Raw genomic sequence first — 22,896 nt, 5'->3', positions numbered from 1 at the left:
ATATTCTAAATCCCCGAAGCCAGGACTGCAAGCGGGATCGCTGTGCAGCGATCCTGCTTGCGGTCCTGGCTTATGGGATAGCCGTGCACAGCCTCTCCCGAGCAGGGAGAGCCTTCATCCCGCTGCCCGGGAGAGGCTGATTACAGCTAAGGCTCCTCCAAGAGCCACACTCCCTTTAAAGAGCATGCAGAGTGTGTGTGTAGCTCTTGGGGGCTTTTCTTGGGGGAAAAGCCCTGAAAAGCTGTACACACGCCCCACGCGGTTCTTTAAAGGGAGTGCTGAGCAGAGCCCCCCCACCTGCATTTGCTCCATAAGACGCACATACATTTCCCCTTACTTTTTAGGAGGGGGAAGTGCGTCTTATAGAGCGAAAAATACGGTATATCCTATTCTATATGTGCAGAATCCATATTTTCAACCTTACTCCTTTCCACTGCAGTATTCCACTCACATCACACTGCATCTTAAAGGTTCCCTGTTGCAAATAAAGTCTCTCTCCCTGCCCTCGTGCTTCCTTGTTTGAGCCCAACAAGTAGTGCTGCAATAGCTTTCATTGCATGAGTTCATCTGCTCACAGGAGGCTGATCACTCAGGCAAGGCCCACCAGTATTTTTTTACTCGGTCTTTGACTAAGTGTCCACAGCATCTTCACAGGGGAGGAGCGAGAGAAAACCGGAACAAATTCGCCCTCCATCCGTTGAACTCCTTGACTGCCCCACCAACTCCAGTGGTTGCTAGCCGCATTGCACCCACTGCTTTAAACCTCCTCACTTCCAGGGAATAGATAAGAAGGAAGAGAATGTCACAGACCTTCCAGGTGTCCCTATTTTCTGATTTACAGAAGCCCATCCCAGTTTCTGATTTGATCCTGGAATGTCCTGCTTTTCCTTAGGACGTTCCTATTTTCATCGGAGAAACATTGGAGGGTATGGAGTTATCTAACCCCCAAGCCACCTGAAGGCAATCCTGTATAGGGTTTTTAAAAAAATGTTTAATGTTTTATTATTTTTTATATATGTTGGAAGCTGCCCAGAGTGGCTGGGGCAACCCAGTAAGATGTGTGGAGTAGTAAAATTATCATAATGGAATGGGAAATCCCTATTTTCATTGGGTAAATGTTGGGAGGGTATGATGTCATAGTAAAATGGAGAAACTACTATACATGTAAAGATGTCTATTTTTGCAAACTATAGCTGCAATGGGGGGAGGTTCATCGTAGATAGACCTCAAGTCAAGCGTAATACTTGCTCACTTGGGTTTTATTTTGGTTTTATCAATTGCTGGAGGCCAAGAGCTGATTTCTGCAAAGTTGGTTGATTTGGAGAGGCTAGGAGCACAGATAAAAGGAAGGTCACAGAAGCTGCCTCCTCAACTGGAGGGAAGGCAAATATCCATGCAGCCCCACTTCTGGCCTCTGTGTGTTTATATGATGCCATATTGGGCCAGCTCGTGTAGCTCCAAGTGGCTGAAGGCTTCCCAGGGGCAGATCACAGTAATATCTGAAAGAAAGAGAGAAGCATCAGGGCAACCTATGTATATGCTTATTGCCAAAGGTCATTGTGCTTCTGTGCTGAAATCTGCCCCAAAGGCCTATGGTGACAACTGAAGAAGAGTTTGGATTTGATATCCTGCTTTATCACTACCCTAAGGAGTCTAAAAGTGGCTCACAATCTCCTTTCCCTTCCTCCCCCACAACAAACACTCTGTGAGGTGAGTGAGGCTGAGAGACTTCAGAGAAGTGTGACTAGCCCAAGGTCACCCAATAGCTGCATGCGGAGGAGCGGAGACGCGAACCCGGTTCCCCAGATTACGAGTCCATCACTCTTAACCACTACACCACACTGGTTCTCACACTGGTCGAGGAAGCAGTTGTGGGGGTTCATAATCATAAATGTAGCTCATGTGAAGTAAGGACTTCAGTTTCTGTGCAGTGGTGCTTTAGAGAGAAGGGACTCTATCAAAACACTGCATGGTATGTTGGCATGGCCTTACCCAAAAGTGGGGATGCCAAGACAAGCGATTAAAAACAGTCCTCAACCAATGAATGGCAGGAGGTAGCCCTAGTAGACCCACAAAGAAAGCGCTGCAAGTGCTGTGAAGGTAGTGGGTTGCACTAAGGCCTTATGGGAAGGAGAAACAATCTCAGGACAAACAAACACAAGCTGGTTCCCAGGCCTGCCTCCATCCTTAGGCAGAAAATGTCAATAAAGAGAAACCAGGCAGTTTTTGTACTAACAAAGGTGCAGATTAATGTTCTGTGGTGTGCTAAAAATAGGAATCTTTGGTACCTGTCCCCAAGCCCTCCATACCAGGGATGTCATCGCCAAATCTGCAAAGGAAAAGAGAAAGAGCAGTCTACGATGCATTTGGCTTTTTCACCCAACCCGGATCATTCCTCCACATTATATAATCCATGGATGGCCAATGTGATGCCCTCCAGATGTTGGACTACAACTCCCATCAGCCCCAGCTAACCTGACCAACAACCAGGGATAATGAGAGTTGTGGTCCAATAAAATCTGGAGGGCAACATGTTGTCTATCCCTGATATCATTTCTTTATAGGGCTCCACGTGGAGCGGTTTAAGGCAGAATGGTGATTTTTCCATGCAAGAGCTTAAGTCTCAGGACAGCCACTGATTCAATAATTCCATACATGGCAGAACCCTCACCAGCTTTGGGCAAAGTTGCCGCAGATTCCTTGCAGGACACAACTGAAACACAGTCTAAAAGGCCATGGTGCCTGACACATTACTATTGCCATGGTGCCTGACATATTAAAGGTAAAGGTAAAGGGACCCCTGACCATTAGGTCCAGTCATGACCGACTCTGGGGTTGCGGTGCTCATCTCGCTTTATTGGCTGAGGGAGCCGGCAAACAGCTTCCGGGTCATGTGGCCAGCATGACTAAGCCACTTCTGGCGAACGAGAGCAGCGCACAGAAATGCCGTTTACCTTCCCGCCGCAGTGGTACCTATTTATCTACTTGCACTTTGACATGCTTTCAAACTGCTAGGTTGGCAGTGAGAAAGTGAGTTCCTTAATTGAGAAAGATGATAGTGGAAGAGGCATTGTAAAGAAGAATTGTTCCTGAATAGGCAAATGACTAGATTCACTGATGGGAAAGGTTCCAACCTGCTGCTTGTAAAGGAATCGTTCCCAGTCACAAAAATCTGCTGGCAGAGAGAAGAATGTTACAAGCAGCAGGATTGGACCTGTCCCCTCAGTTACCAACAGATTGATTAATGAGTCAGCATTCTGGCTTGCTGTTCCACATAGCAGGCTGGCATGCTGACTCATAAGAAACCATTCTGTTCCTTGTGGGTGCAAACTGGATAGCTTCACTAGTTTAAATCCCAATACCGTCAGATAAAAAATGTGTATGGATGGCAATTGTTATCCCAGGGCAGGATTCAAGGTGTTGCATGTCCAGAGCAGGGTCCAATCACGCAACAGAACTTCACCTCCCTTGCCCATGTGTACCCCATAAATCTGCACTGGAAGGTTGAGGAAACGCCTAGACAGATATGGGGGTACATGAAGGAAAGGAGGGAAGTAAGGAGAAGGAAGGTACCATATATTTCCGTGTATAAGACGCCCCCATGTATAAGACGACCCCTATTTTTTTAGCCCAAAATTAAGAATATTTAATTGCAACGTTCCATATATAAGACAACCCCCAATTTTAAACTTTAAAAATTTAGGGGAAAATAGTCTTATACATGAAAAAATACAGTTATTTATGTGTGAGCAGACCTTGTTCCCTGTTTGCACATCCCACTTAGCATCGCATTGAATTCCACTCATAGAAAGTTTCTCCTTTATTTTGGGGGACCCTAAACCACGGTTTGTCCGAAACTCAGTCAGATGGGCGGGATATAAATAATAAATCATCATCATCATCAGGACCAGTGTCAAAGCTCTGCAGAATACCTCCCCTCCTGTCAGCAGCAGACCCTCCAGGTGTCCCTATTTTCCAGGGACATCCTTGATTTAGAGAAGCCATCCCAGAAGCTGCCCAGAGTGGCTGGGGCAACCCAGTAAGATGTGTGGGATGTAAATAGTAAAATTATCATTATAGAATGGGACGTCTCTATTTTCACTGGAGGAATGTTGGAGGGTACGCAGCAGGGCATTTCACCTCAGGTGACAAAACACCCCAGGTAGCCCCTGCTTCCTATACGCAAAACAATGGTTTTAAAACTGCTCCTGGACTGGTAGGGATGCTAGCTGTTGATAGTGGTGGGGAAGAAGAAGAAGAAGAGTAGGAGTTTGGATTTGATATCCCGCTTTATCACTACCTGAAGGAGTCTCAAAGCGGCTAACATCCTCCTTTCCCTTCCTCCCCCACAACAAACACTCTGTGAGGTGAGTGAGGCTGAGAGACTTCGGAGAAGTGTGACTAGCCCAAGGTCACCCAGCAGCTGCATGTGGAGGAGCGGGGAAGCAAACCCGGTTCACCAGATTACGAGACTACCGCTCTTAACCACTACACCACACTGGCTGTTTTTGGAGGAAAGTGAAATCAGTCCTCTTCACTCAAGCAACGTCTCCATCTCTCACCCTTGGACACCCTTTTTTGGTGGCTTGCTTTTAAACTGCCTGGTTTGCCTCTGCTTGAATTTTGGGGGTCCTTTTCTCGGGGTGGCAGGACCTCCAGTCACTCTGGTGGCCGATTTGATTTCCGGCTTGGGAGGTTCGAGGCTCATGGCTGCCGTGAAGAGAAAACGCCGTGGCACCAAAAATGGCTTCTGATTCCTGTGGTTTAATCTGTTGTGAAGAAAGGAAGGAAGGAAAAGAATTATACTCCCAGGTCTAGTGTTTCTGCGGACAGCTAATTACGTCAGCTGTTGAACTTCCATCACATCTTGAGTTTGTGTTCCAAAGAAGAGAAACAAATGAGGTGCAACATCTTTAACTCCAGAATATATATACTGAGTCAGACCATTAACTCATCTAATCCAGTGAAGTTAATACTAACTGGTAGTGGCTCTGCAGGGTTTCAGGCAGGGGGCATTCCCAAACCCACCTGAAGATGCCAGGGTAAAGCTTTTGCCTTCTAAGACACAACTCCTCACAGATATTTCCATACAAACCAGTCCCAGGACCTGTTGATGACATTTTACCATTGTACTGTTGAGAGTGTATTAACTTATGGTCTGTGTGTGTGGTTTGGGAGCTGCATGGTCAAGGAAAAAACAATGCTGTCCAGGGTTGTAAAGACTGCGGAGAGAATAATTGGATGTACTCTTCCCACTTTGGATCAAATCTATGCTTCCAGGTGCCATAAGAAAGCTGCAGAGATAGTGCAGGATAGTGCACACCCCGGAAATGATCTCTTTCAGCTTCTGCCTTCTGGAAGAAGGTACAGGGTTATAAAGACTAGGACTAGCCGCCTGAGAAACAGTTTCTATCCAAATGCGATGTTGGTTTTAAATGCAATGTAAGGTAGTCTCTGTGGGAGTATATTTTATTTAATTATGGGGTATCAGAGTTTTTAGGGGGTTAACCAGGCTAGGATAGCTGGGATAGCAGGCTTGTTGGTTTTTGAATGTCTGATGTAGACTTTTTCAATTTCATTGTTCTGTATGGGACGACAATAAAGATTATCGTATCGTATCATTCCAGGTTCATCACCATTCACTCTTTTAAGTAGCACAGAGTGAAATATTTAGTTTGTAGTTCATGTGACTTGACTATCTGTACACTTGGACTGGAACCCACATGTGGACCAAGCTTTGATGTTGAAACACTAATTATTCCATCTGAAACTTTGGATTACAGTGGTACCTCGGGTTACATACGCTTCAGGTTACAGACTCCGCTAACCCAGAAATAGTACCTTGGGTTAAGAACTTTGCTTCAGGATGAGAACAGAAATCATGCTCCGGCGGCACGGCGGCAGCAGGAAGCCCCATTAGCTAAAGTGGTGCTTCAGGTTAAGAACAGTTTCAGGTTAAGAACAGACCTCCGGAACAAATTAAGTACTTAACCTGAGGTACCACTGTATTTAGTTTGTAGTTCATGCGACTTGACTATCTCTACACTTGGACTGGAACCCATGTGTGGACCAAGCTTTGATGTTGAAACACTCATTATTCTATCTGAAACTTCAGATTATAATGTTCAAAAAGTAGCTGGTTAGGATCCAGGAAATACCTGATTTATCTCGGCCTTGTCTGGGTGTGGCCTTGTAGAAGCCGCTCCCTGTTCAACTCACCCGATGTTTTCTATTTCACTTTCATCCCTAGGAATGAGGGCAAGAAGATACTGGAATGGGGTTGCACAGGAGAGTGCCATGTGAAATTTATTCTCGGCGAATGATGCGTGCCAAATGCACCTGGCATGGCAATGCACTTGACACACAGCAGTGCAGATAGAATGTGCCCAGTGCGCACCCAATGGACAGCTAAATTTGGTTTGTTGCTTTATGTGCCCTCAGCAGATCGCACAGCCTAGCCAAAGAAAAGCTGTCGGCTGTTGTTGTTAGGACACTAGGATAAATGGGCCATTGGTCTGGTGCACTGTTGCGTTTATTTTGTTCATAGATAAATCCCTAAACAAATGCTAATCTGATTAAACCTTTTCTCCCCCTCTCCAGTAAACAAGCTTGCTAATATTTGCACTTGTTTACAGGATTATTATTTCAGGGGGAGAGGATTTTATTTTTGTTCATTAGTTATTACCATCCCTCTCTGAAAACTGATGCATATCCTGCATAGCCCTGCTACTCCCAGTCTCAGTAATGTTAATTTATCCAGATCACACAGATCATGATATTTATTCCACAGATATTCTAGCAAATGAGGGAAGACTTAGCAGCTTAATTGCTGTTCTGAGGATTCCCACACCTTGTATCTAAAAAGCCAAACCATTTAAAAAGTTATGATTCAGATATTCAGCCAGTCAAATAAATGCACACATTCACCCCATTGTTTAATTATACAAAATTAGCCACTACTCTCACATCTACTTCTATGCTTCTGTATCCATTAACTTCATTGTTATTTGTCAACGCCAAGCTGTCTCGTCAACCTACAAAAAGCTGTTCGTTTTTTAAATATTTTGGCTGCCTTGCTATTCCTTGGAAGTCTCACTTCCTCCCATGTCAGTATGCATAGCATTGCAGGATCAGTCAGTTTTATGATGCTTTTATATTTGTTAGAAGGTGCCCAGAGTGGCTGGGCAACCCAGTTAGACAGGCAGGGTACAAAGAATAAAAGTATTAATATTATGCATGCTAATAGCCACCCTATGGCAGAAAAGCAGTATTTGCCCATAGCTACCCAGTGACATCCCATGGCTGAAGAAGCATTAGAATGAAATTCAACACAGAGTCTGTTGCACCCGTGGGCCTCCTCTCCTATAGCAGGGTCTGTCCTCCCAGGAATACAACCACAACGGGACCCACATTAAAGCAGAAGCTGCAGGTTGGGTGGGCTAAACAGGTCAGTAACTAGGAGCCAAAGAAAAACATAAGGGGGCTGCTACTCACCAGACGCCAGTGTCAACCTTTGCCTGAACCACTGCAGCAAGAATTAAGAGTTGCCAGTGAGTGTATCCCTAGCTTGCAAACACTCTGGAGAGGTTTCAAAGGGGTTTGCTAGATTTATTCTGCTCCTCCTAATAGGATTATATCTCTTGTTTCTAATCCGGTATCAACCTCAATGACAGGTACATTGTGGGCTGGATGTTCAGAACAGGGGGAGCGAGGGAAATGTATGGAAATTTTTCCAGATCAATTGTGATAAGACTCAGCATCTGCCCGTTGCCTCTAGAACCAGTAGACAAATGCGCTTCCATGACACTACATGCCCAATGATGTTCTGTGCAGTTTGAAGAAGAAGAAGAGGAGGAGGAGGAGGAGTTTGGATTTGAAATCCCGCTTTATCACTACCCAAAGGAGTCTCAAAGCAGCTAACAATCTCCTTTTCTCTTCCTCCCCCACAACAAACACTCTGTGAGGTGAGTGAGGCTGAGAGACTTCGGAGAAGTGTGACTAGCCCAAGGTCACCCAGCAGCTGCATGTGGAGGAGCGGGGACACGAACCCGGTTCACCAGATTACAAGTCTACCGCTCTTAACTGCTACACCACACTGGCTCATATACTCCTGTGCCAGCAGACATTGTCACCATATGAAATCAAAATAATTGGGCCTGCAGGGGCCGCACACCCACTTCTGTTTTACATGGTTTGGGCAGGAATGGCAAGGCTTAGTGAGAGGAGTTTGGAGGCATCCAGCAGAACAACCCAAATTACCAAGTGTTATCTATGTTTAGACAGCAGTTGTGGAATACTTGTACAAACAAGATCTGCAACAACCAAGTGCTGAGTGATTGTGGGAGATGATGGCTGCAGGCAAGACTTCTCAATGCATTGCACTCAGGGGCAGAGAAGGGTGCAAGAAGATGCAGAGAGGTTCCCTTTAATGGTCAGCTGTTCAGCAGAGCAATAGGAAACTGTAGGTTACAGGGAGCTAAGGCCATTTCCACCTAATGGTCTATATTGCTTGCAAAATGTTCCTCCACACCACTCCCCCAATAGGAAAGAAGAGACCATTACAAAGCAAAATGTCCTGAAAGTAAGCTTGCCATCTGGCTAGAAAACAAAACAAAACCTGTCCTGACCTGCTTTTGCACCTTAAAATATATGCCCATCAAGTTGCTTTGGGAGGCACTGCCACGGGAACTGGTTAAAAAAAAGAGCTGGTGATCTTAAAGTAAGAAGATAGCTGCAGCTATACTCTGTGCAAGAATCACAAACAAAGGGCTGTCTGTGTAAACATAAGGTGGGGTGGTGAATTCAAGGCTTCTGGTGTCCTTCTTTCTCACAGGCAAGAATTCCTACCAATGCATTTCAGTACAATGAGTTTCACGCCACTTGCACCAAATTAAGCATTTCTTTAAAAAAAGTTGGTACACCAAGTGATCCAGCTGTGTTTACTTAACAGAATGTAGCTTAATCCTATTTACTAAAGTCTAGCTAGCTGTAATTTGTGGAACGTTCAGCAGTTCCATTAAAGTGACCTGCGATTAGACTGTCTGAGAAATCCTTTAGAGCAAGGGGGTTAGGAAAGGATCGTAAGTGATATTATCCTGGTAGGCAAACCAAGGACAAGGGTGGTGGTTTGCTTTTCTAGAAGGGGCCAGAGGAAATGCAAAGCTTTGCACAAGATCCTTCTCTGGGATTTTGAAATGCGGTTTGTGGCCTTTTACCGATGAAGCAAGGCTATTGTTGGCTGGTCTGAATTAAGTGGAATTAACACAACCAAATGGAAATTTCTCTTTTTTAGGAATGCCATCTTTTTAATTGGCTCCTTTAACAGCCAGCACAATGTTCATCCATTCTGCAAAAAAAGGTTCACTGGCAGATTTGTGCCAGTCAACAGTGATCTTAAAGGTACAAAGCCAGTTTTGCCAGTTTTTTTGTGGTCAGTTGGCAATCATAGGCAGGTATCACATGGCTAGGCAGCTCCCCAATAATAATATCACACAGAAATATATGCCTCTGATACACTGGGTTTCCAGTTGGTTGCCCCTTCTGGCCTAGAAGGGGTATGCACTTTCGTGGGTGCTAGTTCTCTTCCACAAAAGCCTAGAAAAACTCTTCCTATCATCGAGGGGGGAAAGTAAGAGCACTGCTGGAATTAGCAGCACTGATGGAAATGGAGAAAAAATCTGCCAAGCCCTCTGCACTGCTCAATATTGTTTTGCTGCATCCTTAGCAGCACTGCTGATTGTAGGCCTTTTATGGGGGAAAGTAGAGGACAATGGAAGCCATTCACTTTTATGGCTCATCCTCAATCTATGTAACAGGACAGCTATAAGGATTACTGAAATAATGCATGCTAAGCACTTTGAACAGTCATAGTAAATAACATTATCATCCTACTGAGTGGCACTCTTGTTATATCGTCAGCCAACCTGAAATAGCCTTAACTCCGATCTTAAACCAGAATTTCCCCCCATTATTAAATAATAAATACAGTTAAACATAATAGTCATCATAGGATACAGGATAAGGACATCTTTTTAAGAACAGGTAGTTTAAATTTAAAAGAATATTAGGACTGCATATCATCCCGATAGGCTTAATAATACTGGGATTCCTGTATAAAATTAGACTTGCCCCTTCTACTTCAGAAAAGGGAGAATAAACAATCAGGATAGATTTTTCCTTCAGAATTTGTTATGGCCCAAGACCAGGCATGAAGCTGTGACAGTGTTGTTGTTTTTCTTTTAAAAAGGTTTCAGTCTTTCTTCATTCGGAATCTGATCTCCATCTTTAAGATCATTTTTATATTCTCATCCTGTATGTGTTTGTCCACAGCTGCTAATGCCTGTTCTCCACCGTCCTGGTAATACTTCAGAAGCTCTTCAGTGTATGCAATCCACACACAGTTGTGGCATCCACTCATGCAACAGTTTGTGGGGGGGAGAAGTGTTGGAGGGATGGCAAAAGCAGAATCTTTGTCCTCTGAAGAAGCAGCCTCTTCCTTGGAGCCAGGCTCCTTGCCCATCAGGGAAGTAGTATTTTTGGAACCATTGCCCCGTGCATCTGTGTGCATGTACCGCTGTCCATCGACCATCAGCATTGCAGGGAACCGCCACATGTTAACTAAGTACTTGTGATGGGATCTGTGCAAAGGCACTGAAGTACCACAATTGTGCGGGAGCCTGAATAGATAGATGCATTCCTAGCAAGAACAAAAACATAAACAAATGGATTAAACCCTTTCTATATCCCCATCGCTTATTTCCAGTACTTCCCATCCATCCCAGGGCGTGATCTGCCAGATTTCATGTACTGGTATTTTATTCACAGAATTTGTAACACGTGCTATACCAGGGGTCAGCAAACTTTTTTTCAGCAAGGGGCCGGTCCACTGTCCCTCAGACTTTGTGGGGAGCTGGACTATATTTTGGGGGGGAAAGATGAAGAACGAACAAATTCCTATGCCCCACAAATAACCCATAGATGCATTTTAAATAAAAGCACACATTCTACTCATGTAAAAACACCAGGCAGGCCAAAATAACCCAGAGATGCATTTTAAATAAAACGCATTCTACTCATGTAAAAACATGCTGATTCCTGGACCATCCGCAGGCTGGATTTAAAAGGCGATTGGGCCGGATCCGGCCCCTGGGCCTTAGTTTGCCTACCTACCCATGTGCTATACCGTATATCCCAATTGCAGTATCAGTAATGACAAATTCAAACTACTAACGGTTTAAAAATCTGTGACATATTAAACTCATACGTCTTGCCTCTGGGGCAAGCAGCCATCCTCCTTGAATCTGCCCAACCTCCTGTTAAAGCCATCTCAGTCAGCAGCTATCACGTTTTGAGGCAACAAGTCCTGTAAATAAAGTGTGTGTTGTGGGAAGTCTGAACAGAAATGGAGCATCAACAAATGCATGTATACCAAATGCCACACAGGGAGATGCAAACCTGTGGTCCTCCAGGTGTTGTTACTGGACTTCCAACTCCCACCACCCCTAATCCATGGACCCTGCAGGTTGAGGGAGGCTGACGACTTGGGAGAAACATCTAGGGCTATTATAGCTGAGTGGAACACTCTCCCATCCTTGACACATAAGGAGATGAAGAACTACACAACCTTCAGAAGACATCTGAAGGCAGCCCTGTATTGGGAAGTTCTTAAATGTTTACTGTTTCAATAAGTTTTTGTATATGTTGGAAGCTGTCCAGAGTGGCTGGGGCAACCCAGTCAGGTGGGCAGGGTGAGTGCCTTTTTATGGGGGTAAGCAGTACCGGCACTTTTTTTTCTAGAGGAAAAACACTGGTTAAAAATGTGGTGCTTACTGTAACAACTTCATGGCGAGTAGTGCCCCCCCTTTTTAGAAGAAAAACACTGGGCAGGGTACAAATAAAATACAGTCAAACCTTGGTTGTCGAACGTAATCGGATCTGGAAGACCGTTTGGCTTTTGAAACGTTTGACAACTGAGGCGCGGCTTCCGATTGGTTGCGAGAGCTTCTTGCACTCAAGTGGAAGCCACGCCGGACGTTTGGGTTCTGAAAAATGTTTGAAAACCGGAACATTTACTTCTGGGTTTTCGGTATCTGGGCATCGAAAATTACAATAACAGAGGTTATCGTATCTGAAGAAGTGTGCATGCACATGAAAGCTCATACCTAGAACTAACTTAGTTGGTCTTTAAGGTGCTACTGGAAGGAATTTTTTTATTTTGTTTTGACTATGGCAGACCAACACGGCTACCTATCTGTAACTAATAACAGAGGTGTTTGGGAACCAAGATTTCACTGTACAGTGGTACCTCGGGTTACATACGCTTCAGGTTACAGACTCCGCTAACCCAGAAATAGTACCTCGGGTTAAGAACTTTGCTTCAGGATGAGAACAGAAATCGTGCAGCGGCAGCGGGAGGCCCCATTCGCTAAAGTGGTGCTTCAGGTTAAGAGCAGTTTCAGGTTAAGAACGGACCTCCGGAACAAATTAAGTACTTAACCTGAGGTACCACTGTAATGATAATGATGATGATGATGATAATGGAAGCTGCCTAGAGTGGCTATGGCAACCCAGTCAGATAGGCAGGATCAGTGCTTTCTATTTTTTTATGGGGGTATGCAGCGCCGGCACCTTTTCTAGAAGAAAAACACTGGTTTAAAATGTGGCACTAGAATAAAAACACTGGGCAGGGTACCACAAAATAATGATAATGATGACGATTATGATATAATAATAATAATAATAATAATAATAATAGGGGTAATAATAATTGTGATCAGAGTCTTTCATGGTGGAGCAGCACACAAATCCCCTTCTAGAAACAGTCGCCACAACATTATTGCTATTTGCTATGGCGCCCTATAAACAAACCACAAGCCATCTCCTGAAGCCTGTAACTCTAAAAAGCGAAAGGGAAAAGCGGGGTGCCTCTTCAAGCGGGCATTTTAGGCACGGCCGACTCCAGGCTGCTCTCTCCCTTTGCCGCCTCCCAGCAGCTTCTCAGTCCACGGGCAAGACCGACCTGCTACCCAGTAAACGCGCTCAGGACCAGGCATGCAACTGTGCCCTTCAGCAGCTTCGCCCCGACGCCGGACCCACTCACCTTCCCCGGCGAGCGCCCGGCCGCTGCTGCTGCATCCTGAGCCCCGGTCAGCCGCCGGCTGCAGCGGAGGGCGCCCACTAACAGCAGCATCAACATCAGCTCCGGACTGCCGGGGAAGAAGCCACGCCCCGTCCCTGCGCCGGGCGCCGAGACTGGCATCTCTCTCGGCCAATGGCCTCAGCGACCTCAAGGGAGGGGAACGACGAGATGTCAAACGGTGGGCGTGTGGAAAAAAGAGCACAGCCAATGGGAAGCGGGCAAAGGGGGGGCACCGGAAGTAGAGCAGGCGCACGTGGGTGAAGCGGAAAGGAGAGAAGAGGCGCGATGGGCAAAAGGAAGGCGCGGACGCAGGTGGCGCCTGCTGCCACCGCCTCGCGGGAAGGGGCTGCTCCAAGGGGCAGGTGAGTGTTTATCCCGCCGGTGATGTTTCGGTGTGCGCGTTGTCCCGGGTGGGGGGGGGGTGCTGGCAAACAACAGCCCTGTAAGGTAGGCCCGGGTGATGCGCATCACCCTCCTTATCGCAGACGCGGAGCTGAGGATTGAAAGGTTTTTCAGCGGCTTGCTTAAAAAGCGGGCCGATGTCGGATGGCAGATGCAAGTGATCGACTAAAATGTAAAATGTTTGAATGTTAAAATGATGTTGGATACAAAGATAATATGGCATCAGTGACACGGTAAAAAGAAATATGTAAAAATGTTTCGAGAAAAAAGGGGTAAGACCAGAGTATTATTATGTCGAGACTAAACAAATGATATAAGGGATTAAGTTATAAAGAACATGTGATAAATGGTCTTAAAAGGAAAGGAAACCAAAGGCATAATAGGTTGAAATGTATAATAGGGAATAAGATTGGAAAGAGGGCAGGAAATTGCTGAACTTGATTGTGCAAAGGGGAACACAGAAAAGGGAGATGTGAGGAAGTCAGGAAAGAGGGTTATAAAGTCAGTAAGCAATAAATAATTTTTTCTCTGTTTTTTGTTTTTTTCTGATTATCTTTACTTTTTTTCATTTATGGTCTGTGCTGTTTTTGATTGTCTTTTTCTTTTGTTTTTTTCTGATTGTGATATTTGTTTTATTATGCAAAACCTTAATAAATATTTATATATATATATATATATATAAAAAGCGGGCCGATGTCTGGTTTCGGTTGTGCGCTTCGCGGTAGTGGGGTAAGTATGCCTTTGGGGTTTCTTTCTCTCTCTTTTTGGCACTGGGAATGTCAGCTGCGTCTGGAACCCGGCTCAAGATCACCAAAACTCACGCAAAAAAACTTGCTTTAATATTGTACTCGGGATGGGTGCGGCTTAAACTTGAGGTCAAGCTTGAGGTTTATTGTTTTTATTCAGATGATCAGTAGTAGTAGACTCAGTGCTCAGTGTTCGACATACAGTGGTGCCTCAGGTTACATACGCTTCAAGTAACAGACTCCGCTAACCCAGAAATAGTGCTTCAGGTTAAGAACTTTGCTTCAGGATGAGAACTGAAATCGTGCGGCGGCAGCAGGAGGCCCCATTAGCTAAAGTGGTACCTCAGGTTAAGAGCAGTTTCAGGTTAAGAAGGGACCTCTGGAATGAATTAAGTTCTTAACCCGAGGTACCACTGTATATATAAACATCCTCCAGGTGTTGCTAAACTATAACTATTATCCTAATCTTGTGTTGCTTTCGGGTAAATGTAATCAATTGCCACTTTATACCAGGAGTGCTTACCTTGTTTCCCTTCAGGTCTTGGCTTCCCAATTTCTGTTGCTTGTCAGAGGTTATGGGAGTTTTAGCCCTGCAACATCTGGAGGGGCATATACTAGGTACCCCTGCTTAAAACGTTGATGTCACGATGTAATAAATGATGCTGTTGCAGCTGTCCTGTATGTGGGCATTGTTGTAGCTGCCCCGTACAGATGGTGTAGCCTTGACATTCTCATATGGAGCAGCCTGTGAAATTGTGAGCACAAGCTTTTGCCTGCTAGTTGCCTGTGTCATGGACAGCTGCTCTAAACCTGTCATTCAAGCTGGTCTTCAAGTCATACTTAACAAAGGAATTTTGAAATTTTAATTGGTGGCAGCTGTTGTTGAAACAAACTGTACAAGCTTGCCAATAACACCCCCCCCCCCTTTTAAAAACCTGTAGACAAATGAAGAACAAAACTCAGTGCCTGGATGAGCAAGAAATTCCTTTTCGGTTGCGGGAAATAATGAGGAGCCGTGATGAATTAAAGAACCCCAAGAGCAAGAAGAAAAAGAAAAAGGGTAAAAAAGCAGTCTTCATGTTTTTCCAACATACACTATGGACCCAACTCTGATAGCTCAGTTGGTTAGAGCATGGTTCTGATAACACCAAGGTTGCCGGTTCGATCCCTATATGGGACAGCTGCATATTTGTGCATTGCAGGGGGTTGGACTAGATCAGGCATCCCCAACCTTTGGCCCGCCAGATGTTTTAGACTACAATTCCCATCAGCCCTGACCATTGGTCCTGTTAGCTAGGGATCATGGGAGTTGTAGGCCAAAACATCTGGAGGGCTGCAGGTTGGGAATGCCTGGACTAGATGATCCTCAGGGTCCCTTCCAACTCTACAATTATAGGATTACTTTCTCTTTACCATACTAGCACATGTGTGCATACACACATACGTCCCTCTGCAACTTTCAGTTCATTAAGCTTTGGCGTGGGAAATTGATCAGTCAGTAACAGCATAACTGTTATGGATTTGTTTTCATGAAAACTGGGTGTAAATTTATTAAGGAAATAAATAACTCACTGCCAGTCCATTTGTCTTTTGGCAACAACATCTGTTGCCTGCTTATGGCAGAGGGCCAGCAGCTATCTGCTCTAAGGAGCTCTGTAATAATAAACACAATCAATGCAAAAAACACATGCTATATTGGGAAGTTAATGAATTCCAATGAAATTTGATCCTATATTCAATTGCGGAGCAAGTCCTCCTAGCTAACACCAGGACTGTGACATTTTGGGGGTGAGGAAATCTAGGGTGGTTGGACATGGTGAGACACCCATTTATGCCCCACAGAAGTATGTTAGACTGCTCTAGCTTGGACCACTGTCAAATAGACACTGTGCTTGTCTATTTTTGTTTGCAGAGGGCCAGGGTAAATAAAGGTATTTTTGTCTTCATCTTGCTTTATTTCTCTGGGTGCTATTGGACACAGTAAGACTGTAATAGTCTGTGTTTTCATCACAGAGAAGCAACCAGGTCATATACTGGAGGGTGACATACCTGTGCCAAAATTCAAGCGGCGAAAAGGAGAGGGAGATTCTACCTACATCGGGCGCATTGAGCGGGAAACTCAGCATGTGATGTTCCTTACCAAATACCAGCTGCAGCGTGAACCCGAAAAAGAAGAGCCAGTCCCAGAAAAGTCCCAGAGGAAGAAAGAGTAAGCTTGATCCCTTAGGTAAAGGGACCCCTGACCATTAGGTCCAGTCGTAGACTTGGGTTGCAGTGCTCATCTCAATTTATGGGCCAAGGGAGCCGATGTACAGCTTCCAGGTCATGAGGCCAGCATGACTAAGCCACTTCTGGTGAACCAGAGCAGCGCATGGAAACACCGTTTACCTTCCTGCCGGAGTGGTAAATATCTACTTGCACTTTGACGTGCTTTCAAACTGCTAGGTTGGCAGGAGCAGGGACCAAGCAACTGGAGCTCACCCCGTCGCAGGGATTCGAACCGCCAACCTTCTGATCGGCAAGCCCTAGGCTCTGTGGTTTAACCCACAGCGCCACCCACGTCCTTAGTTTGCAGCTAATGTTGGAAACTCAGATATATAAGCTAGGTGCCAAATGGCTCCTTAAACCAAGCTTACTGTCACCAAAATGAAATGTCTCATTGCCATTTTGGGGCAAGATGGCTCTAAAGTCTTATTTTTCAAATGATGGGCTGACTGTGATTGATTCTCAGTTAAACATCTGGCTAGTTTAGATGACAACCTTGAGCTAGGGTGAGAGCTTTGCGAACTTAAGGAAGAAAAGTCACTTGATCCAGGGACAGTCCACATAGATATTGGCCTATTCCTACCTCTTTTTCTTAATGGTGACACAGACTATTCATAATGTAAGAATATTCTTCACAACTGTGAGCAAGGCAGTGGGGTAGGGTAAGTGAAGGCAAGCTGCAACAACAAACTGTTAATGTTCTTCACCGTTCCTGCTCAGGCAGCACAGAAAAAGCATTTTGGTTCCTGAAATTCATTCCAATTGTGCAGATAAAATATAACTGATAGAATTCTACGGGATGTGGTATTAGTGTGTGCATACAGTTCAGGCATGCACCTCCAGGTGGTGGTGATGTCAGGCATCATCCTGGTACCCAGGCATCTGCACTTGGCCGCAGGTGGCCAGTAGCCAGGTACACAATGCCTTTTACTGACACAGTATTTTTGTAGCCCTCTTTGCTCTGATTGAGGCTCTGAATTGTATTCCCTTCATCCTCCGCTGAAATTCACGTGTAAAGCTCCTGTTGCATCCTTTTTTCAACAAAACTTGCTTTCTAGTTTTCAGAAGAAGAAGCTGGATAAAATCCGTAGGAAGAAAGAGGAGAAAAAAGCAGCATTGCTGGAGAAAGACTTTCTCAAAGGTAGGGGAAGTTTTTCAATGTATCACTATTTGGCTTTCTTCAGAGTTCCAGAACACCCCAAAGCTCTGCTACAGAATTCCAAGGATTTGAAAACCACCCCATCTTTCTTGATGTTTCCTGCATGTATATATTTTTTCCAATGGGTGCTCTGAGTGTGCATTTATTTTTGTGGTGGTAGTTCTATCTGGATATTGAAAATTTCTTACTGAGGAGAAGGATTGTGGTGTTGACTTATGTTACAATAGGATACACAATTCCTTTCGATTATGGGATTTGTCTGGATCTTCATAAGGCTGTAGTTTACTCAGTTCAACTCAAAAAGTATCTTTCTTTCTTTGTACTTTATAAAACAAAAACTTGCCGTTTGTGTGGGAACAGAAAGTTGATTTAGCATATCACTGTTTACAGTGATATGTTAAATCAGTTGCCTATTATTTATTATCCCGCTCTTCTGGTGCAAAATCCCCATTCAGGGCAGCTTAAAAACACCTAAAATTCCACACACACACAACACAGCCAAGCAGGATTGGAAAATGAATGCACCCTTAAGCTACAGGCCATCTGCTGTAGCATCAAGCCATGGAGAGCTGGTGTTAGGAGTTTTTAGCAATGCAAACACTTTCATCAATTGAACCACCAGTCTCTCTGTCATTTGTTGTTGTTGTTACTCATTAGTTGCTTTTTTAAAACAAATGTAATAACAACAAATAAATAAATAACACATGGAGTAAAACCAACATAAAGCTGAAACAGAATAAAAATGAAAACTTGTTCGTATTTTTAAAAGGCAGGACTAAAACATCCCAAACACTGAAGAAACCAGATAATTAAAAGCCAAAGCCTGGTGGTCTTTGCTATCAAGCAAATCTATTGTCAAGAGGAAGTTGGGTTCCAGCTCCACTTCCAAAGTTTGGATACCTGTTTTTTAGGGCACACCTTTATGTCCAAAGCAACAAATTTCCAGCTGAAATATGTATATAAAGTGTAGTTGCATTGTGCTGATTTTTGTAATAGGGACAGGTACACTTGAATGGGAGATGAACAGTAGTTTGTTGCTGTGTAGTGTGGTGATTAACGTACAGGACGGAAAGCTACTTGTTCTTTGCTGTGACATGACAAATGGGAGTGGCTGTGTTGGCCTCTAGACTGCACTTCAGGTTAGAGTCAGGCTGCTAAATGGGATATAACGGGAGGAGAATATATCTATTTTAGTTCTACCTCCATCTCAATTCAGTCCCTTGGAGCTTACCTCTTTGCCACTCCTTTCAGACTCGGTGAAGTTTGGTGAGGTTGCTGAACAGCCACCAACAATTACAGCAAAACCTAGGAAGAGTGTTGTCAAAGACAAGGTAAGTTATGTAGCTGCATGAAATTCTATTTCTTTCTTTTAACTTTGCCAGTGACCCTGCTACCTATACAGGAAGTAATTTTACATGATAGGTAGCAAAGCTTGGGGAAGAACACCGACTTGGTGTTAGCAATACTATTATCAAACTAGCTGTATCAGAGATTCAGGTATTTCAGGGTTTGTTTGTTTGTTTGTTTTCTGTAAGCTGGTTCTGTGTTCATGATCATACTCAATCTATAACCTCTTTCCTCTGTGTGCTTCTTTAACTTGAACCAATCTCTCTTACATTCCAGGCCGGCAAGAAGGAGCTTCTGCTGACATCTCTCTTGGGCTCCGGTGGGACACCATCCACTCCAAAAGTGTTCCACACATCCCTTGCTCGCCAGAGGATCGTGCAGGAGGAAAGAGAAAGAGTTGTCCAAGCTTACCGGGACATAAAGAAACGCAAGCAGCAGCAAATGTCCGAAAGTCAGCTTGCTATTGACAAACTAAAGAAGCTCGTCTGAGATGTCAGACTGTTTCCACCAGACAGCAGGAAGAAACATTTTAATACAAGAACAGAGCAGCAGCCAAGATGGCTGTGTATTTAAATGGTCCTCTCTTTGGATGATTGCATCAAGCCATCTGGACCAGCAAGATTGACTGGTGTTGTACACATTGGGCAATATGGCGGTTGCCTGCTACTTCCAGAAGCAGAGCGAAGTGTATACAGTGGAATTTTTCTAGACTCAACCTTGGAACTTCATGCCTAGTGATCTTAGCAACTTGGGGGTTCTGTAATCTTCTCTTAATTTTCCTCTGGGATTCAGAGTAGGAGGACTAGTATGGGAATGGTCTCAGAGGCAATTACACCGAATAAATATATTTATATTATCCACTGGTTGTAGCCATTTGACAGAGGAATACGGAATGAAAATAGCACCCTGAAAATGACAAGAAAGCAAAATGGTCTCATTTGATTTTGAAGGTTATGAAAGGTCCAGTGCTCAGTTTTCCCCGCTCTTTCAGTATCAGTGGCAAGTTCTCTTTCTTGCTGCTAACTGTCCAGCGCAACTCTGCATCCATATATTCCCCAACTAATTTGGAGAAACACAATTCGCTCCCATTCTCAGCACACTGGCACAAAGATAAATAAGATGTGAAAGGAGAATGAGGATTGCCAAGCAAAGCTATTTAGGGTTAAGATACATTTCTTCCCAGCTTGGTCTTCCTCTTGTGGCTGGAAGGTGGTCAGAAATCATTCTTGTGTTTAATATTACACTGGTAATATGCACATTTTTCCTATCTACTTCTCTGGCGTTTACCTTCCCACCGGAGCGGTACCTATTTAATCTACTTGCACTTTGACGTGCTTTTGAACTGCTAGGTTGGCAGGAGCAGGGACAGAGCAACGGGAGCCCACCCCGTCACAGGGATTCGAACTGCTGACCACCTGATCGGCAAGCCCTAGGCTCTGTGGTTTAACCCACAGCGCCACCCGCGTCCCAGTACATGGGTATAAGAGTCTAAAAAGCCTGGGACACAAATTTTCACAGCCATCTAGCGGCTATAGTGGCTCATTTACCAGAAGCAATGTATTTAGCATTAACTCTGGAAGTGTATATACAGTGGTACCTGGGTTCCCGAACGGCTTGGATCCCAAAAGCCGCAATTGTTCCGGTGAACTTTTTTCAGAAGTCGAGTGTCCAACGTGGCTTCTGATTGAGTGCAGGAAGCTTCTGCAGCTGATCGGAAGCCGCTCTTTGGTTTTTGAATGGTTTCGGGAGTCGAATGGACTCCCGGAACAGATGAAGTTCTAGAACCAAGGTACCACTCTACTCAACGCAAGCTCAACAAGCTTTTGACTTCCCCAAAAAAGCTCAACAACTTCGGCTTCCTAAAAAAAGCTCAAAACATTGGTATATCACTGCCAGTTTTTTATAGTGGGAGTAGATCTCAGTCTCTTGAAATTTGGACATGCCTGTACTATCTGAAAGCCAAGGAGCATGTGATTTGCCAGCTTTGAAATATCTTGGGATTATTTTTAGCTGTCCTACTCCACTACCATATCTGTTGCCTCTTCTCTCCCCACAGCTAGGAGGCATTGCTGTGTCTCTTCTCTGCTGTCCTGTTCTAGTTGCAAAGAGAGTTATTTTCCCTGCAGTGGGATGAGGCTTCAGCAGACAGTCCTCCCTTGTGACTCCCATCCAGTAGTGGGATGGAAGTCTCCCAGGAATGGGTTTACCGTCACAGAGTGAATTTGAAGGTGCCTTACCGTGGCAGCCTATTCAGGGTGGAACAGAAAGCAAGTCTGCTTTGCAATATTTTAACTGCCCACCATCAAAAGGTTCCAAAACCCCCAAAATATCAAACTTTTTTTTTTTAAAAAAATGGGATAGGTCAAAGTAGGCAAGGTCTAAAATGCCTGGGCAAATAGGAAGGTTGTTACTTGGCACTAGAGATCCGACAGTCAGCACCGGGTATACCTTTCTTTGGGGAAGGCATTTCAAAACCGGGACGCCATTACGGAAAAGGCTAAAATACTTAATTCCATCCTGGAATGTGGGGCTGGTGAAACTAAGAGTGGGGAAAGACCTATGCCATTTCTCTCTTCTCTCCCCTGTCCCTCCCCCAATATTCTTCAAGGCTTCTAGCTTCTTCAGTCACTCACAAGAGTTAATTGAAAACAGGAGCAATTTACTTCCTCCTAAGAGGGATGCTGGTGGCGCTGTGGGTTAAACCACAGAGCCTAGGACTTGCCAATCAGAAGGTCGGTGGTTCGAATCCCCGCGATGGGGTGAGCTCCTGTTGCTTGGTCCCTGCTCCTCGAAAGCAAGTCAAAGTGCAAGTAGATAAATAGGTACCGCTCCGGCGGGAAGGTAAACGGTGTTTCCGTGTGCTGCTCTGGTTTGCCAGAAGCGGCTTAGTCATGCTGGCCACATGACCCGGAAGCTGTATGCCAGCTCCTTCGGCCAATAAAGCGAGATGAGCGCCGCAACCCCAGAGTCGGCCACGACTGGACCTAATGGTCAGGGGTCCCTTTACCTTTGCCTAACAAGATTTGCATTAAAACAGCAACAACCCAGGTTGCTGTCCTAGTGGGATGTCCTCATAAGTGCAAACAAAGGAGGTTGGGAAAGAGTGGCAGCGGCGTCTTAAAATGTCTAGCACGGGTCTTGTCAGTAGGTGGCAGGATGTGCCCATAAACAACAGGGAATCCTCTCTTGTCTTTTTATACTAATATAGTGTAGTACAAGTAGCATCCTGTGGGCTGGGAAGAAGGAGCACCTCTTCTTGTCAAAGCCAAACGGCAGGAAACAACATCCTTGATTTATCAGTAGTGAGGGATGTTCCCACAGCTTCACCTGCAGCCTCCATGCAGAATTGGGCTGTATTTGCTGGTTTGAACCTTTATGTTCACTGTCTGTGTTCTGGCTTAATCTAAGGGGTTACAATCTGTAATACAGCTATTTACTACACTGTGGTGCTGGTTTAGGCTCTAAGAGTATGGTAATTTTCTCTCAAAGCACCTGATCTACATCCACCACCACTTTTAGCTACCTGTTGCTTGAATCATTTTTTTAAAAAGTATATCTTTATTGATTTAAAGTAAATACATTTACGGGGAAACACAAACAAACAAATAATGAAGTCAAACAAACAACCACAATATAGGAAACAACAAAATTAGTATAACTAACATCATTTATACTCCCGATACTGAAATCAATTATGAAACTTATAAAGAAAGAAATTAAAAATGACTTCCAATTAATCTCACTGTACTTTATACCGCACAGTTGCATATTTCTTATATAGTCTCTTTTTATCTCCTACTAACTTACATTTATACAATACAAGGATCAGTCTAGTTCTG

At 44.5% G+C, this 22,896-nt stretch overlaps 3 protein-coding genes across 5 annotated transcripts; 1 reads left to right on the top strand and 2 right to left on the bottom strand.

The window, feature by feature from the left end:
- Window positions 1-1,241: 1,241 nt before the first annotated feature.
- On the bottom strand, window positions 1,242-7,832 carry PDE6G (phosphodiesterase 6G). 3 transcript variants are annotated; one of them, XM_081850029.1, is made up of 4 exons: window positions 7,495-7,832; window positions 4,563-4,769; window positions 2,289-2,329; window positions 1,242-1,499 (listed from the first exon to the last, which is right to left on the bottom strand). In XM_081850029.1, the coding sequence occupies exons 2-4, from the start codon at window positions 4,706-4,708 to the stop codon at window positions 1,423-1,425; spliced, it is 264 nt and encodes an 87-aa protein (XP_081706155.1). In that variant the 5' UTR covers window positions 4,709-4,769; window positions 7,495-7,832; the 3' UTR covers window positions 1,242-1,422. The 3 variants fall into 3 exon arrangements, with proteins under 3 accessions (XP_081706155.1, XP_081706156.1, XP_081706154.1); XM_081850030.1 differs by lacking the exon at window positions 7,495-7,832 and adding an exon at window positions 6,159-6,816; XM_081850028.1 differs by lacking the exon at window positions 7,495-7,832 and adding an exon at window positions 4,865-5,022.
- Window positions 7,833-9,965: 2,133 nt separating this feature from the next.
- OXLD1 (oxidoreductase like domain containing 1) lies at window positions 9,966-13,242 on the bottom strand. Its single transcript, XM_081850007.1, has 2 exons — window positions 13,100-13,242; window positions 9,966-10,696 (listed from the first exon to the last, which is right to left on the bottom strand). Exons 1-2 carry the CDS (start codon window positions 13,193-13,195, stop codon window positions 10,250-10,252), a joined length of 543 nt encoding a protein of 180 aa, XP_081706133.1. The 5' UTR covers window positions 13,196-13,242; the 3' UTR covers window positions 9,966-10,249.
- Window positions 13,243-13,370: 128 nt separating this feature from the next.
- On the top strand, window positions 13,371-19,913 carry CCDC137 (coiled-coil domain containing 137). Its single transcript, XM_081849980.1, has 6 exons — window positions 13,371-13,506; window positions 15,228-15,346; window positions 16,300-16,495; window positions 17,610-17,692; window positions 18,962-19,041; window positions 19,334-19,913. The coding sequence occupies exons 2-6, from the start codon at window positions 15,232-15,234 to the stop codon at window positions 19,544-19,546; spliced, it is 687 nt and encodes a 228-aa protein (XP_081706106.1). The 5' UTR covers window positions 13,371-13,506; window positions 15,228-15,231; the 3' UTR covers window positions 19,547-19,913.
- The last annotated feature ends 2,983 nt before the right edge of the window (window positions 19,914-22,896 follow it).

This window comes from Podarcis erhardii (assembly GCF_964252035.2).
Source record: "Podarcis erhardii genome assembly, chromosome: 2".
Taxonomy (NCBI): domain Eukaryota; kingdom Metazoa; phylum Chordata; class Lepidosauria; order Squamata; family Lacertidae; genus Podarcis; species Podarcis erhardii.
The sequence above is the reverse complement of the archived record's forward strand: the minus strand, read 5'-3'. Positions and strand labels throughout refer to the sequence as shown.

Excerpts from the sequence above, each read along its gene's own strand:
- PDE6G (XM_081850028.1), bottom strand. The coding sequence starts at position 4,911 with ATGTTGCACCTCATTTGTTTCTCTTCTTTGGAACACAAACTCAAGAT. Across the intron at positions 2,330-4,562 it reads CCAAAAAAGGGTGTCCAAGG|ATTTGGCGATGACATCCCTG; the intron begins GTGAGAGATGGA and ends TTTCCTTTGCAG. Across the intron at positions 1,500-2,288 it reads TATGGAGGGCTTGGGGACAG|ATATTACTGTGATCTGCCCC; the intron begins GTACCAAAGATT and ends TCTTTCTTTCAG.
- OXLD1 (XM_081850007.1), bottom strand. The coding sequence starts at position 13,195 with ATGTTGATGCTGCTGTTAGTGGGCGCCCTCCGCTGCAGCCGGCGGCTG. Across the intron at positions 10,697-13,099 it reads CCGGGCGCTCGCCGGGGAAG|GAATGCATCTATCTATTCAG; the intron begins GTGAGTGGGTCC and ends TGTTCTTGCTAG.
- CCDC137 (XM_081849980.1), top strand. The coding sequence starts at position 15,232 with ATGAAGAACAAAACTCAGTGCCTGGATGAGCAAGAAATTCCTTTTCGG. Across the intron at positions 15,347-16,299 it reads CAAGAAGAAAAAGAAAAAGG|AGAAGCAACCAGGTCATATA; the intron begins GTAAAAAAGCAG and ends TTTTCATCACAG. Across the intron at positions 17,693-18,961 it reads GGAGAAAGACTTTCTCAAAG|ACTCGGTGAAGTTTGGTGAG; the intron begins GTAGGGGAAGTT and ends CACTCCTTTCAG.